The sequence below is a fragment of the Gymnodraco acuticeps genome, unplaced genomic scaffold (assembly GCF_902827175.1).
Source record: "Gymnodraco acuticeps unplaced genomic scaffold, fGymAcu1.1, whole genome shotgun sequence".
Taxonomy (NCBI): Eukaryota; Metazoa; Chordata; class Actinopteri; order Perciformes; family Bathydraconidae; genus Gymnodraco; species Gymnodraco acuticeps.
This window is the reverse complement of record NW_022989855.1, coordinates 432722-445535: the sequence shown is the minus strand read 5'-3', so window position 1 is coordinate 445535 and position 12814 is coordinate 432722. Positions and strand designations below refer to the sequence as shown.

General features: G+C 39.5%; 1 protein-coding gene across 2 annotated transcripts; it reads right to left on the bottom strand.

Moving 5' to 3' along the window:
• On the bottom strand, positions 1–11459 carry dhdds (dehydrodolichyl diphosphate synthase). Of its 2 annotated transcripts, none has more exons than XM_034239877.1 (9): positions 11398–11459; positions 10935–11015; positions 10326–10442; positions 10080–10222; positions 7021–7137; positions 6253–6354; positions 6017–6131; positions 2596–2703; positions 1–711 (listed from the first exon to the last, which is right to left on the bottom strand). In XM_034239877.1, the coding sequence occupies exons 2-9, from the start codon at positions 10995–10997 to the stop codon at positions 469–471; spliced, it is 1008 nt and encodes a 335-aa protein (XP_034095768.1). In that variant the 5' UTR covers positions 10998–11015; positions 11398–11459; the 3' UTR covers positions 1–468. The 2 variants fall into 2 exon arrangements, with proteins under 2 accessions (XP_034095768.1, XP_034095759.1); XM_034239868.1 differs by having other exon boundaries at positions 11386–11438.
• Positions 11460–12814: the final 1355 nt, after the last annotated feature.

Here is a 12814-nt window from a genome sequence, read left to right as displayed (position 1 = left end):
TTCATTTCTGATACAGTAATCACTTTATTTATTCTGTTGAAGAAAGCTGGTCAAAATCTAGTTATTGTCTTTGACATCACACTCAACAATCAACAATTTGTTTGGGCCACAACATTAAATGCAGAGCTCTGCTGTATTGTATTATATTTATCTGGACGGCTTGTTAGGAACCACCATACAGGTTCCCTGTTTTTCTCTCAAACTCACAGTCAATAGCATGCATTTGGCAGAACATTTTCACAATAACCTAACTACATCTTGACCAGACATTTCCACATATTAGACTCTTAAATATTATTTTTTCTACAGCCCCATAGGGGTAAAATTGCCCTCTCTTCTTGTACAAATCACAAATTCAACCATTCCCATTTAGTGTTCGCTCTTTAGTTTTCCACAGCAGCTCTTTCTGGAAGAGGAGAGGAGAGCTTTCATCCCCACTTCAACATGGGGGTTGGTTCTTTGCAGCCTCTAGGCTACCACGGCGTCGCTCAATAAGTCAGTATAGTAGGAGTCTCTCCTGTTCTGCAGCGCTTCCAGGAAGTCGTGAATCCGTTCTTCCCGGCAGGTGGCGTAGTGCTGTAGTGCCTCTTGTCTTCTGCGGGCGTCAGCAGGCTTTCCGTTCCCATGATGCTGCAGGTGCTCCGCCACACAGGCGCGGTCCGCCTCCAGCTGCACGAAGGCCTGGTGCTCTCGATGGAGGTCTCTGGCTTTCTAAAATACAACACACATTTAAAGTACAATTAGTAATAGGCTGCGTCTCACTTCTCGTTGATTTGTCTGCGCCATCTTGAGTAGCGTCCCAGTGGCCTTATTTGTGCCAGAGGAGCGAGGAGCGATAACGAAGGAGCGATAATCGAGGGACCACCAGACCATCCTCAGATGAAATCCTCAGATACTCGCCCCGCCCCCTTACTGTGTATCGCTCACTGATTGGAAGATGCAGTGCATGCACTGATCTGTTGCTTCTTGACATGAGAGCAGTTTCCCAGCGGAGTGAAAATAACACATGAAACTCACTTGAGTCACTCCTCAGTTTGTACTGTGTTTTGTTTCAATTAATGTATCATTCAGTCACAAATATGTGATATATCTGAACAACAAAGTGGTCAAAAATCATTTTATTCATTTATTGGAAAAAAATTCACGATCGCTTTTTTCGTTTATAAATTTTAAGAATGGCGTTTATCTTTTTTGAGAATGAGTTCTTATTTTATTTTATTTATTTGGGTCTACAACAGATGATACAAATGTTTATGTCAGTAAATGTGTACTAACAGAGGCGGGGGTGTTTGTGAAAAAAACGGGGACAGAGCTGGCTGCTGCCAGACGATCAGCTGTGCGGAGTCATCACAAACGGACGTCGCTTCACGTGACGCTCCGGAGGAAAGGACATCCCATTGCTCTTAAATCTAATTTCCCTGTTTCTCGTGGTTTCCTTGCGTCTCTCCATGCTTCCCTGGTGGGAGGGACTAAACGCAGGGAAACGACGCAAGTGAGGGAAGCAAGGATTCCATTTAACCCAAGTGAGACGCAGCCATAGATAGGTAGGAATTGCTTTAATAACCCTTTTAATAATGTGTCCTTTTTTTGTTTTGGTGACTGCAATGTTGATGTATATTGAAATCAGAATTCTACACAATACTCTATGTTCATGTAACACAAACCTTTTACCCAACTAATACTGGCACAAGATATTTACGTTAACAAAATATACTATTTATTTATAACCTAAGCTTCAATCATAAAGACAAGGTTATAAGGTTATCGCATGCATAACACATGCAAGGGTTTAGTATTACATTTCATTTTAATTTAAACATTTATTTCATGTAATTTGTGTTTTTCACCACAATAACAGGTTGAGTGAAATTCTGTATTTTGACAAAAACATATAATCATCTTTTAATACAATAATCCTGTGGTAAATGTAATACTTTTGCTAAACATCTGACTTTTGTCAACATTGATTTAAGCAGTTACACAGCTTATACTTTCAAAACATAGGATTAATATCTGAAGCTACTATTGTATTAAAGCCGGTTAGGTTGAATACCAATCCTAGATCTCAATATCTGATAGTGAACGTTTTATTGGAGAGTTTTCAAATCACATGTGGCAGCTTACTAAGATCCAATAGGCTGTGTGACTGTAAGCTTTAAAACTGGCTGCCTTCAATTGTAAACACTGCAACATTGTTAAACGTGGCCAGGGCAAACATAGACAAATAAAAAACATGTGCTGTGTGCATTGCCAACTGGAAGCTGAGGTCACACACAGATCCGTATATACACTGATTGGAAAGACACCTACAGTTGAGGCCTAAATGATTACTGATGACTGGTGAATGTATGATTATATCAAGTTTTATCAATGCTGGAAACATTGGGAAGAATTTTAGGAAAATATTCCATAACTCCTGGGGGGCTAATAATTTAGGCCTCAACTGTATCATCATATTTGCTTTATAAAACTGTAGTTGATTCTTTAAAAAAACACTCTAAAGCTTATTTGCTGATAGGTCACTGTATTCTGTGATGTTCTTAATATCCCACCAATATCCCTGTAGTGTAAACTGTGTCTCAGTATAAGCCTTACCTGAATGGATGTGTGGTTTAATTGATATTGGAGAATGGCTTCACACAGGTTCCAGAACGAGTACTCTGGCCACAGAACTGACTGAAACACCAGACAGGAGTGGGAAGTCTGCAGAGCGGAAGAGAAAACAAAATACATATAAGTTTGAGAGGAAAAGCAACAATATCACCAAATCTTTCTAAATCTATTTGGTTGGTGATTCATATCTTAGATTGCAACCCATTTGATGGATAATGATTTGTTGTTACACGCATGAAAAAAGATAAATCATGTATGCATTTTGTGTAAAAATAAATAACCTGTGTTTTTTCTTTGAGCTAAACATATATGATTGATATTAAAGAGAAATACAAAAGTAATCACTTGTTTTTGTTTACCGTCTTATTGAGGGAAGGCAGCTGAGTGGCCGAGGCTTCATACAGTAACACAACCCTTAAAGGTCCCCTGTTATACTGTTTTTCATCAATATATTATAGGTCTCAGATATATATACAAAACATGTCTCTGAAGTGTTTGGCTGAAATACCAAACAGATCATTGCAGCATCCCATAATCCCCTCTGTTTCAGTCCTGTTTCAAAAGTGCTGATTCTCTGTCTGTTACTTTAGATCAGGGGTGGGGAACCTTTTTCCTCTCAAAGGCCATTTCAATTTTTTCAACATCCTTCGAGGGCCGTACAAATTATTGACCTCTGCTTAAAAATACTAAAATCACAGCCCATTCATTTCGCCTTTCTTTCATGCTGTGCAAAGAAAAAGCAACCTCTTAATCCAGATATCTTACCATGACTCGTGTATGCATGCGCGTGCACGGTTGTGGCATGACCACCAAAACAGAAAGATATTGGACACAAGATGTGTACAAATGTATTTAGTTTCCTATCCATGTGAACATGATTTAAGTGGGGGGAGGAACTAACCTCCTCTAGGGGGGGTCCGGGGGGCATGCTCCCCCGGGAAGAGTTAAAAGTATCAATCTGGTGCACTTTGAGAGCAACATTAGGAGATCTATGGAAACATCTCTCAACACCCAGATGAAACAGAACTGTAAGCAGATTTTATTTTCGGATATTTAACAAATCACTCCCCTTTCAAACTGTATTCTTGTTTATTAATAACAACTTTTTTTTACTGTCATATAGTATTTTATACCCGTTTACTTTAGTCTCTTATTTTTGTATAACTATAATGGTCATATAAAGATGTGCCTTTACCTCACTGGTTGTAGAAAAAGCTTCTTATATTCGTTAGCATAGCTAGCTATCCAGATGCTAATAACAACAAAGTTATTGACTGTATGATCAGTATGATAGATGAACAGATCGCCACTGGGCTTTCAACTAAAGACACAGGCACGCAAAAACTGCGGCATGTCTGGCTCCTTATGGATACTGCAATTTTCGAAGTGGCGTTCTGGTGCTCCCCGTCAGAACTACACCCCTGTCAGACGAGACATATACCACGTGATGACACGTTAGGCTCGTATTGTGTCCAAGGACCCTGACCTTGGCCAGGAAAAACAGGCACTCGCTTGTTTAATTCTTTTGCGGTCTAGAATCCTTTAATTTTTGCGTGTGTTTATAAATTACCTCGAGGGCCGTACCAAATGGTCTCGCGGTCCGTATACGGCTCGGAGGCCGGAGGTTCCCCACCCCTGCTTTAGATGAAAATAAGGAGCCACTCCCCACGCCCCTCTGAGAGATATTTGGTTAAAAAGAACACAATGGTGCTCTAGGAGGAGATACAGGTGAGGTGGGGGGGTTACCTTGGTTGCTGATTGGCTAATGGTTACACGAGCCAAAAAATCGTTATGACATCACAAAGTGGCCAAAATCTGATCAGCTCATTTTCAGACAGGTTTTTATATAAATGGATCAGAACAAAAAGTGAGCGAATCCTTTTTCCTGAAACTTCCAGAATCTCTTTACAAAGAGGGGACACGTGTTTATGTATAAAAGACATGAAAAAGTGGATTTTGCATAATAGGTCCCCTTTAAATCTAAAATGCATTACAAATTTAAATAGTTTTGGTAAAAATGTTATATAATGGCTGCTGCATTAAAGATAAAAGGCAGTTAGAGACAAGATGTGACTACCTAAATGCTGAAACCACCAAAAAGTCTTCATGATAAAACTAAAAGACTACTTGTAACATGTGTGCTTTGCTGTAAAGGCTCCATCCAACACATATTCTATCCCTCCATTTAATTTAGTTGGCATTGAAAACCAGTGTCGGAACTAACGCGTTACAAAGTAACGCGTTACTGTAACGCCGTTATTTTTTGGCAGTAACTAGTACTCTAACGCATTACTTTGTAAATTCAGTAACTCAGTTAGCGTTACTACATGGTGCGTTACTCCGTTAGTTTTTTTTTTATATAGTCAACAGCCAGGCGAACAGAGATGAGAACTGTACTTAAGTACAGTACTTGAGTAAATGTACTTCCTGTGTCACATGCGGAGACGCGCTGTGGGCGTGTTTGTGTTGTTTACTAACAAGACTATCATGGCGGCGGCGGAGCTCAAGTCTAGTTTCTCCACCTGGAGATATTCTCACTATTTCACTTTTGTCGAGCACAAAGAAAAGAACGTTTTAGTTAAATGTAAGTTGTGTCTTGGCGGGTCAAAGAGCCTATCTACTGCCCAAACCAGTAATTCAAATCTCTTAAAACATCTGCAAAAACAACATGCTGGGACGAAGCTAGTAGCTAAGACCACAGAGACTCAGCCGACGCCACTCCACCTCCACCTAAGCAACAGCGGCTGGATTTTAACCAAGGGACTATAGAACACATGCAGGCTATTGCTACAGTGGAGTCACCCGCTTTCAGGGAGCTAGTTAGCATGATAGCATGTCCGGGCGGAACACGGCATATGGGACGGAAAACTTTGTCCAACTACCTGGAGAAAGAATATACAAAAATGGAAAGCCAGCTAATATCGATGCAATCCAGATTGCATATAATGCATGTCAAGTTGATCAACAGATTGTATTATTCTCCAATGCAATAACAGTACTGAAAGGAAGGCTATCCTTATAGCCTTCATTTCAGTACTGTTATTGCATTGGATAATAATAAATGGGAGCCCTTTGTGTAAGTAACTAAAACGTTACTTTTCACAGTAACGCATTACTTTTGGGTGTAAGTAACTAGTAAAGTAACTGAGTTACTTTTGAAATGAAGTAACTAGTAATGGTAACTAGTTACTGGTTTTCAGTAACTAGCACAACACTGTTGAAGACACATTCTGGTTTTTAGATTAAAAAAAAGCCTTGTTGAGATACTTTGTTCAACACATCCTAAAGTACAAGTCTAACAGCCAGTGTTATAGTAACTGTGCTCTCAACATTTGCCATTCTTCCTAAAAGGGAACAACTATCCTCATCCTTTATTTGTCCATTTAGTCATTCTCCTCCTCACCTGCCAGAGAAGGAAGTCGCTGAGTCGCACTTCCCCAGAGGTGCGGATGAGCAGGTCAGGATTTGGAGAATTATTGCTGTACAAACACTCACTCAGCAACGCCTCTGACACATCACTGACAGAAGGACACAAACACAGCTGGTTACAGCATCTTTTTATATTCCGTGTCACATTATAGATGTTTGCAGGATGCCGACAAGATCAACTCAGTATTGACTTGGACATGTTTTCTTTACCTTGCTTTGATCTGGCCCTGCTCCACCCCCCAAGCCATTTCTCTGACTGCATTAGTGATTTCATATCTGGACGTGTATGCAAAGCACACATTCAGGAAACATCTGCAAAACAAGCGTTTGTACATCTGTGATTATTCATAATGTATAATAAAAATAGAATATAATCATTTAATGTCATTATACATGTACAATGAAAGAATGAAAAGCTTCTCCCTTTTAAAAGGTGCCATCAAAACAAAAACATCACAACATACGACAACAAATATACGCAGCATACATACTTAGGTAAGAATAAAGTGCAGTTATTATTTCCAGGGGTATACAACAAAAAATGTAATAAATAATAATAGGTATGTATAATAATGATATATATGTATATATATATATGTATATATATATATATATATATAAACAGTCACGTTGATTGCACATGGAGGATGATTAAGGGGTATGAGTTCAGGAGTTTAGTGCAATGATGGCTCTTGGGAAAAAACTTTCTTTGAGTCGGTTTGTTTTTTATTTTATACACCTGTAGCGCCTCCCGGAGGGCAGCAGGTTGTACAGGAGAAAGCCGGGGTGTGAACTGTCCGTGTGACAATGTTTTCGGCTTTACTGAGGCAGCGGGCGGTGTAAATGTCCATCAGGGAGGGGAGAGGGCAGCCACAATCTGTTTATGTCATAATGCCTAGTGTGGTGGTTAGGTTGAGCCACTAATTCACTAATTGTCAGGGCAATTGAAGCAGAGGTGCAAATGGACAAAACACATACTTATTGTGCGTCTTGGTTGAGACCACAGCTTTGGCAATAAGCTGCTGAAGGTCGAGAGGCAGCATATTCAAGTCGCCCAGCACCCGGATACACACGCCATGTTTCTCCAGATTCTCCCTACAAGAGACAAGAGGTATGTTATGGTAGTAGAAAAAGCAAGGAAAGCATGAAGAAGAACAGGGATAAACAAGAAGACTACTCCATTAAGGCAAGACTGATAAAACGTGTCTCTCTGCTAGGGATGGGTACCGAGCCCCGGTATTAAAGGGGCCCCGGGGCTGAATTATTAAAGACCGTGGTACCGTTAAGCTCCGACGTTATCAGTCTTTTTATCGGTACTGGAGACATTTAAAACATATATGTCATGTGTATTATTGCTACATAAACATTATATTGCAGTCTTATGCTGCGTTCACACCGGACGCGATGCGATGTTTGGGGGTGGCGCGATTACATGTAAAGTCAATGCAGAGACATGGACAGACGCGAATTCCCTCCGACGGCGAGCATGAAGCGGTGCGAATCACGCGAATGAAGGGGAGAACGCGAGAGTTCCATTTTTTCAACTCGAGCGTCAAATTCACGTGGCGCGTTCTCGCGAAAGCCAATCAGCGTTGGGATTCCCTCTGACGTCCTGCTGTTGATCAGTTGTAAAGATGGAAGAGATGATCGTTGTGGCTGTGAGTGGGTTCCCGGAGATATACGATACACTTCCACAGAAGGTACAAAGCAGCAATAGTTGTTCCTCCATAGTCAAGGACAGAAATAACCAAAACGATCTTGCATAGAAGTGTAAACAACCTCAACTGTCCGTCAACGGCATGGTGCGTCAACGGTATGTCTGTTTTGAATGACGCGATAAAACAAACTGCAAGCCGCGGTGAAACTTGAGCGATTGGAGTGATGCGAATATTCGCATCGCGTCGCCAACTCCGTTTCGAACATGCAAAAAGACAATGCTCGTTGCCAAAAGTGCAATAAGAGTTTAGCATGTAAGGGCAGTAACACAAGCAATTTGTCTAAACATCTTGCAAAAGTGCACCACATTCACATGGAGAAATGCACCGGGTTCGACTGCACGATTTGTTAAAGGTCCCATGTCATGCTTTTCTGGTTATTATCCATCCCCTTTGTTATGTAGCTTTTTATGCATGTAAACGGTCTGCAGTCACAAACCCTCAAAGTACACCCTGTTGCGAGTAAAACTCTAACACAGAAAATACCTGTCTGTGCTGCCCCAGAACGCCTCGTTGGAGATTTCTCTTTTTCCATTGTTTACTTCTTGGGTATAGTGACGTATTTCGGGTATAGTGACGTTACGTTACGGCCGCGGAGCCGTTACGTTTGGACAAATCCGCGGACTTCCTCACACACACACACTTGGCGGGACGTTGCGAGGCTCACTGCTGCGAGGAGCGGGACCCTGAGCTGGCTCACTGGTGTGGGGTCGGCGAGACAGCGAGACACCGCGGAACTCAGCCTGGGCACACACACAAACTCACAGCCAGGGTGTGTGTGTGTGTGTGTTTCGGGCTGGGTTTCGCGGTGTCTCGCTGTCTCTCAGACGGCCACTGGGCTCACAGGGAGGGGGGTAAGAGCTCCAACAAGCCGTTTAGAACAGAGAGTGAATACACATATTTTACAGAGATGCTGAATGAGAAACCAATGTGAGTTTGGAAAATTGCACAATATAAATGTATTTTAGTAGACCTCAACAATGGAATTATGATCAGTAGAAATAGCCATGACATGGGACCTTTAAAACACTGTTGTTTCTTTTGATGTGAAATATTATTTATTTAGTTTAGTTAATATACCTTTTTTTTTCAAAAGAACCGATACAAATACCGTTAAAGAACCGGATCGATAAGCGGTATCGATAAAAGTAGTAGTACCGTTAAAACCTTAACGATAACCATCCCTACTCTCTGTATCTCCCTCATAGGGCAGTTTCCCTGAAGCAGTCTGTGGTCCAATATTCTGTGTGATGCTGGTTTGTCAAGTGTTGGTGTTCAACACAACAACCCCTCACTCCTTGCATCAATAGCCACCCTCATGACAATTTATTCTCCGCAGCTTTACTGCCGTAAGGAATTTTTTAATTAAGCGGTGAAGTCTGCAAGCAAGAGGCAACCACTAAAGCTGAGTATGCCTGTCATACCAGATATATGTATATAGGCTCCACTACAAGCCAACCCTCTGATGAAACTGAGATTTGAAAATATTTCAATTGGTGATCTTCATTTTCTGGTACCACTATGTCTTTTGGAAAACTTTTGCAAACTCAACCATAAGTGATCTATATAGACAAAAAGCAAGATTGAATAACAAAAAGATTTAGAAAACACCTAGGGAAAAGCCTGGCATTCCAAAAAAAATCAAAAAAGGATCACATGTCAGCATCTAGTGGTCATTTGTGGAACTGCAGATTGACACACCTACACTTTGACTGTGGTATTTCAATTGTTTAAATACATTTCTTAGCTTGAGAATTAGAGGTTAAATCAAGTAGATATTCTTGTGTATTGTAGGGAAGTCAGCATCAGACAAAAAAGCATTGGAAATAACTAATACTGTGCACTCCTATTTATAAGTCAGTTTTTCTTCCTCGTTGTCATTCTGGCATTAGTCAACAGTATATATATTACCCAATGTACAATGCAGTGGTAGGTGTTTATATGTTATTGTATTCAACTGTTGCTCTATGTAGGTGCAGCAGAAATATTCAATATTTCCTCAGTGTGGATGTGTTTGAATGCAACTATGAACTATGCTGATTCAAAAGGATTGACCAAGTGTTTTTGAATCAATATTGTGAAATGTTGCCTCTTAATTTCCATCTGAAGCCCAGGTCATTTTGTAAAGACTTATACCGAGATATGTGCATTTTAATCTTTAAAGACATTGCAATTACTTTAACCACAATGTAATAACTGCATTTGGTTTGCACCAACTTTATTTTAGGGAAGCTGGGAATCATGTGAGGTATAAAATGTGACTTGTCCCTCAAACAACAGCTGGGTAAAAAAGCTTTTTTTAATCCTTAACTTGAAACTCACCGTTCCTCCAACAGCTTTTCAAATTTCTGCTTGGCCAGCACCATGAGCCCATCCACCTCGTTTTGACTGCGCTTGAAGTTCTCAATGCTGAAGGCGTACACTGTAACCTCTTGGATGTTCAGATGCTTACACCAACGTAATGTCTGTGATTTAGGGGACAAAGGGTTACACATAGATGAGCATCTTATTTAATGCCCAGGTAACATGTGTTTGAAAAGGCAAGCTTTAATCACAAAGAAATCTCACCTCTGCCAGCTTGTTGAAGCCCTGCATGTGCCCTTCTTGGCGCTCCATTTGTTTCTTACGTGCAAAGCGGCGGTTACCATCCATGATGAAGGCAACATGTTTAGGCATGGGTCCAGCCTGGGAGTCAACAGAGAGTTGTGTTATACTGATACAGTTGTATAGAGATGAAATAAACAGACAAATATCTAGCAACAACTGCGATAACATGTCGAATATAGTTTGGTTTCAGTTTCTTAATGAGGAACATTTCTCTGACAACTGATTCATCATTAACATTTAATTCGAGTCACAGAGCTAAACCTCCATATTATTGAAAATGGCATAACTTGAGAATGACTTGGGAAGAAACTGAACTGAACTAACACTGATATAGATGCTTTTCCAGAATCCTTCAATACTTTTGTAATGATCTTATTTCCAAAAGAACATCATGTCTGCAGAATGATAACAATTCAGAAAACACTACACTATAGATGATCTCCTTGTTTGTTTTTATATCGTACAGATTGAAGAAGGAGATCAGATTTGTACCTACTACGTAGTTCAGGCACTACTACAATGATAGTTTCGATAAGATTGACAACAACGATTATAAATATCTAGGCTTACCTTCAGGATGTTGGCGGATATCTTTTCAATCAGGTTTAATTCACCTTCCCTTATCCACGACATTTTCGGGCTTTAAACGGTCTAAAAAAACAGTTGATTCTTCAGTTGGTTTTTGAATGTCAAACATAAAACCCAAGCTACAATAAACAAGAAAATGTGTACAATTACTGTTCATACGGAATGTCGGAATCTGAATGTCTTATTATGTGTCATTTTAATGAAATATGTATTTGTTTCATGCAGTCAGTGATTGATTTGTCCGATAACTGCCAGCCCCACACACGAGACGTGCACTGAACTTAACGGCTGTGAGACTAAAAGCAAATACTGAGTTACACGTCGTGCCGAAAAAAAACATCGTTTTAACAGAAACGGCTTCGGTCATTGAAACTATTGAATCATACTCTGTGTTATTCGCAAAATCACAATCATTTCATCACATCTCACAGACCTTCCAACTCACTGCTTTAGCGATGACGACCACTTCCGCATTGGAGTAAAGTGACGTAGGCGCGTGCTTACGACTTCCGGCCAGACGTTGGTAGATTTTCAAATTCTGTGGATATAGTCAACGTCCGTTCTGTGCACTGATATAACAGTTTCTCGATATAAACTGATATAAAAGCTAAAATACCGCACTATAAAAAAATAAAGTAGAAGTATCTCATTACAAGAAATGTACATTTGTAATACAGTAAGTATCAAAAGTACTCACAATAAATATAAATGGTCCTGTGAGTCTTCTATAATAATTATGTATTAGGCCTATATCATTGCATTATGAATACTGTTTTTTTATGGATGCTTCTTGATTTAATAATGTATGTTTAGACACAAGGACATTTTGTTTTAACAGTGACTCTAAACAAATTAATTAATGTTAAGAAAAAATATATTATTGGTTTTAATTGGCTTCTCATGCTTATGGTTTGTTACTGTGGTGCCACGTTGATGCGGTTATTGATACAAATGCCTAAACTTTGTTTTGACGTTGACCCAACTCTTTTTTCCCCAAAAAATACAACTAACTGTACAGAGAAAAGTATATTTTTCCTCCACATTACATTCAAAATATTTAGAAATGTCCTGATCCTAAAATAACTTTGGCTACATTTTCATCTTAAATAGGCCTAATCCTGAAGATCCACTTAAAAAAAAGTTCTAGTACAGGCTTATAAAAAGTGAAAAAACAAATGACAGATGGTTTATTTTTCTAGCACATGAAAGAACATTGTAACCTCTTGGATGTACACACACGTAATGTATGACTGTGGTTTAGGCTTTAGGGGACAAAGGGTTAGACATAGATGAGCATATTTTTTAATGCCCAGGTTACATGTGCTTAAAAAGAAGCTTTGATCACAAAGAAATCTCAAATTTTTTCTAGCGCATGAAAATTCATTGATATTATCAATTCACATATGTTATTGTCCAATGCATAGTGCAACAGTGCAGTTATTGAAAGGAAAATCTTAAGTCCCAGGCTTCTTCCACAATGCAATATAAATAAAGACATAACCAATAAAGAAATAGGGCAAGTAGAAACAAACAGAAATAAAATAGGGCAAGACAATGTTGAAAGTGACCAATGTGCAGGTAAACTATAATATAACATAGACTAAGATTAGCACACAATTGAATGTAAATACTGTACAGGAATAAAATACTGATTTTTGTAGTAATAAATACACACGAATTCTAAACCTCGCAAGTGTATGTATTGCACATACATTTGGTGAAAACTTTCAAAGGACATCTCTTGAAACACTTGTCCATACATTTGCATATCTGCAGTGTAGTTCCTCCTTCAACCTCTGGGGTGTGACAGCAAGTTCATCAACAGTTCCTTTAGCACTTTCTAATGGCAAAGAAGAAGTTTC

Bases quoted from the DNA above. Each gene is read 5' to 3' on its own strand.
- dhdds (XM_034239877.1), bottom strand. From the start codon at position 10,997: ATGTCGTGGATAAGGGAAGGTGAATTAAACCTGATTGAAAAGATATCC. The intron at 10,443-10,934 runs GTAAGCCTAGAT...GTTGACTCCCAG, and splicing joins TATCCGCCAACATCCTGAAG to GCTGGACCCATGCCTAAACA. The intron at 6,132-6,252 runs GTAAAGAAAACA...TCCTTCTGTCAG, and splicing joins CAGGGCCAGATCAAAGCAAG to TGATGTGTCAGAGGCGTTGC.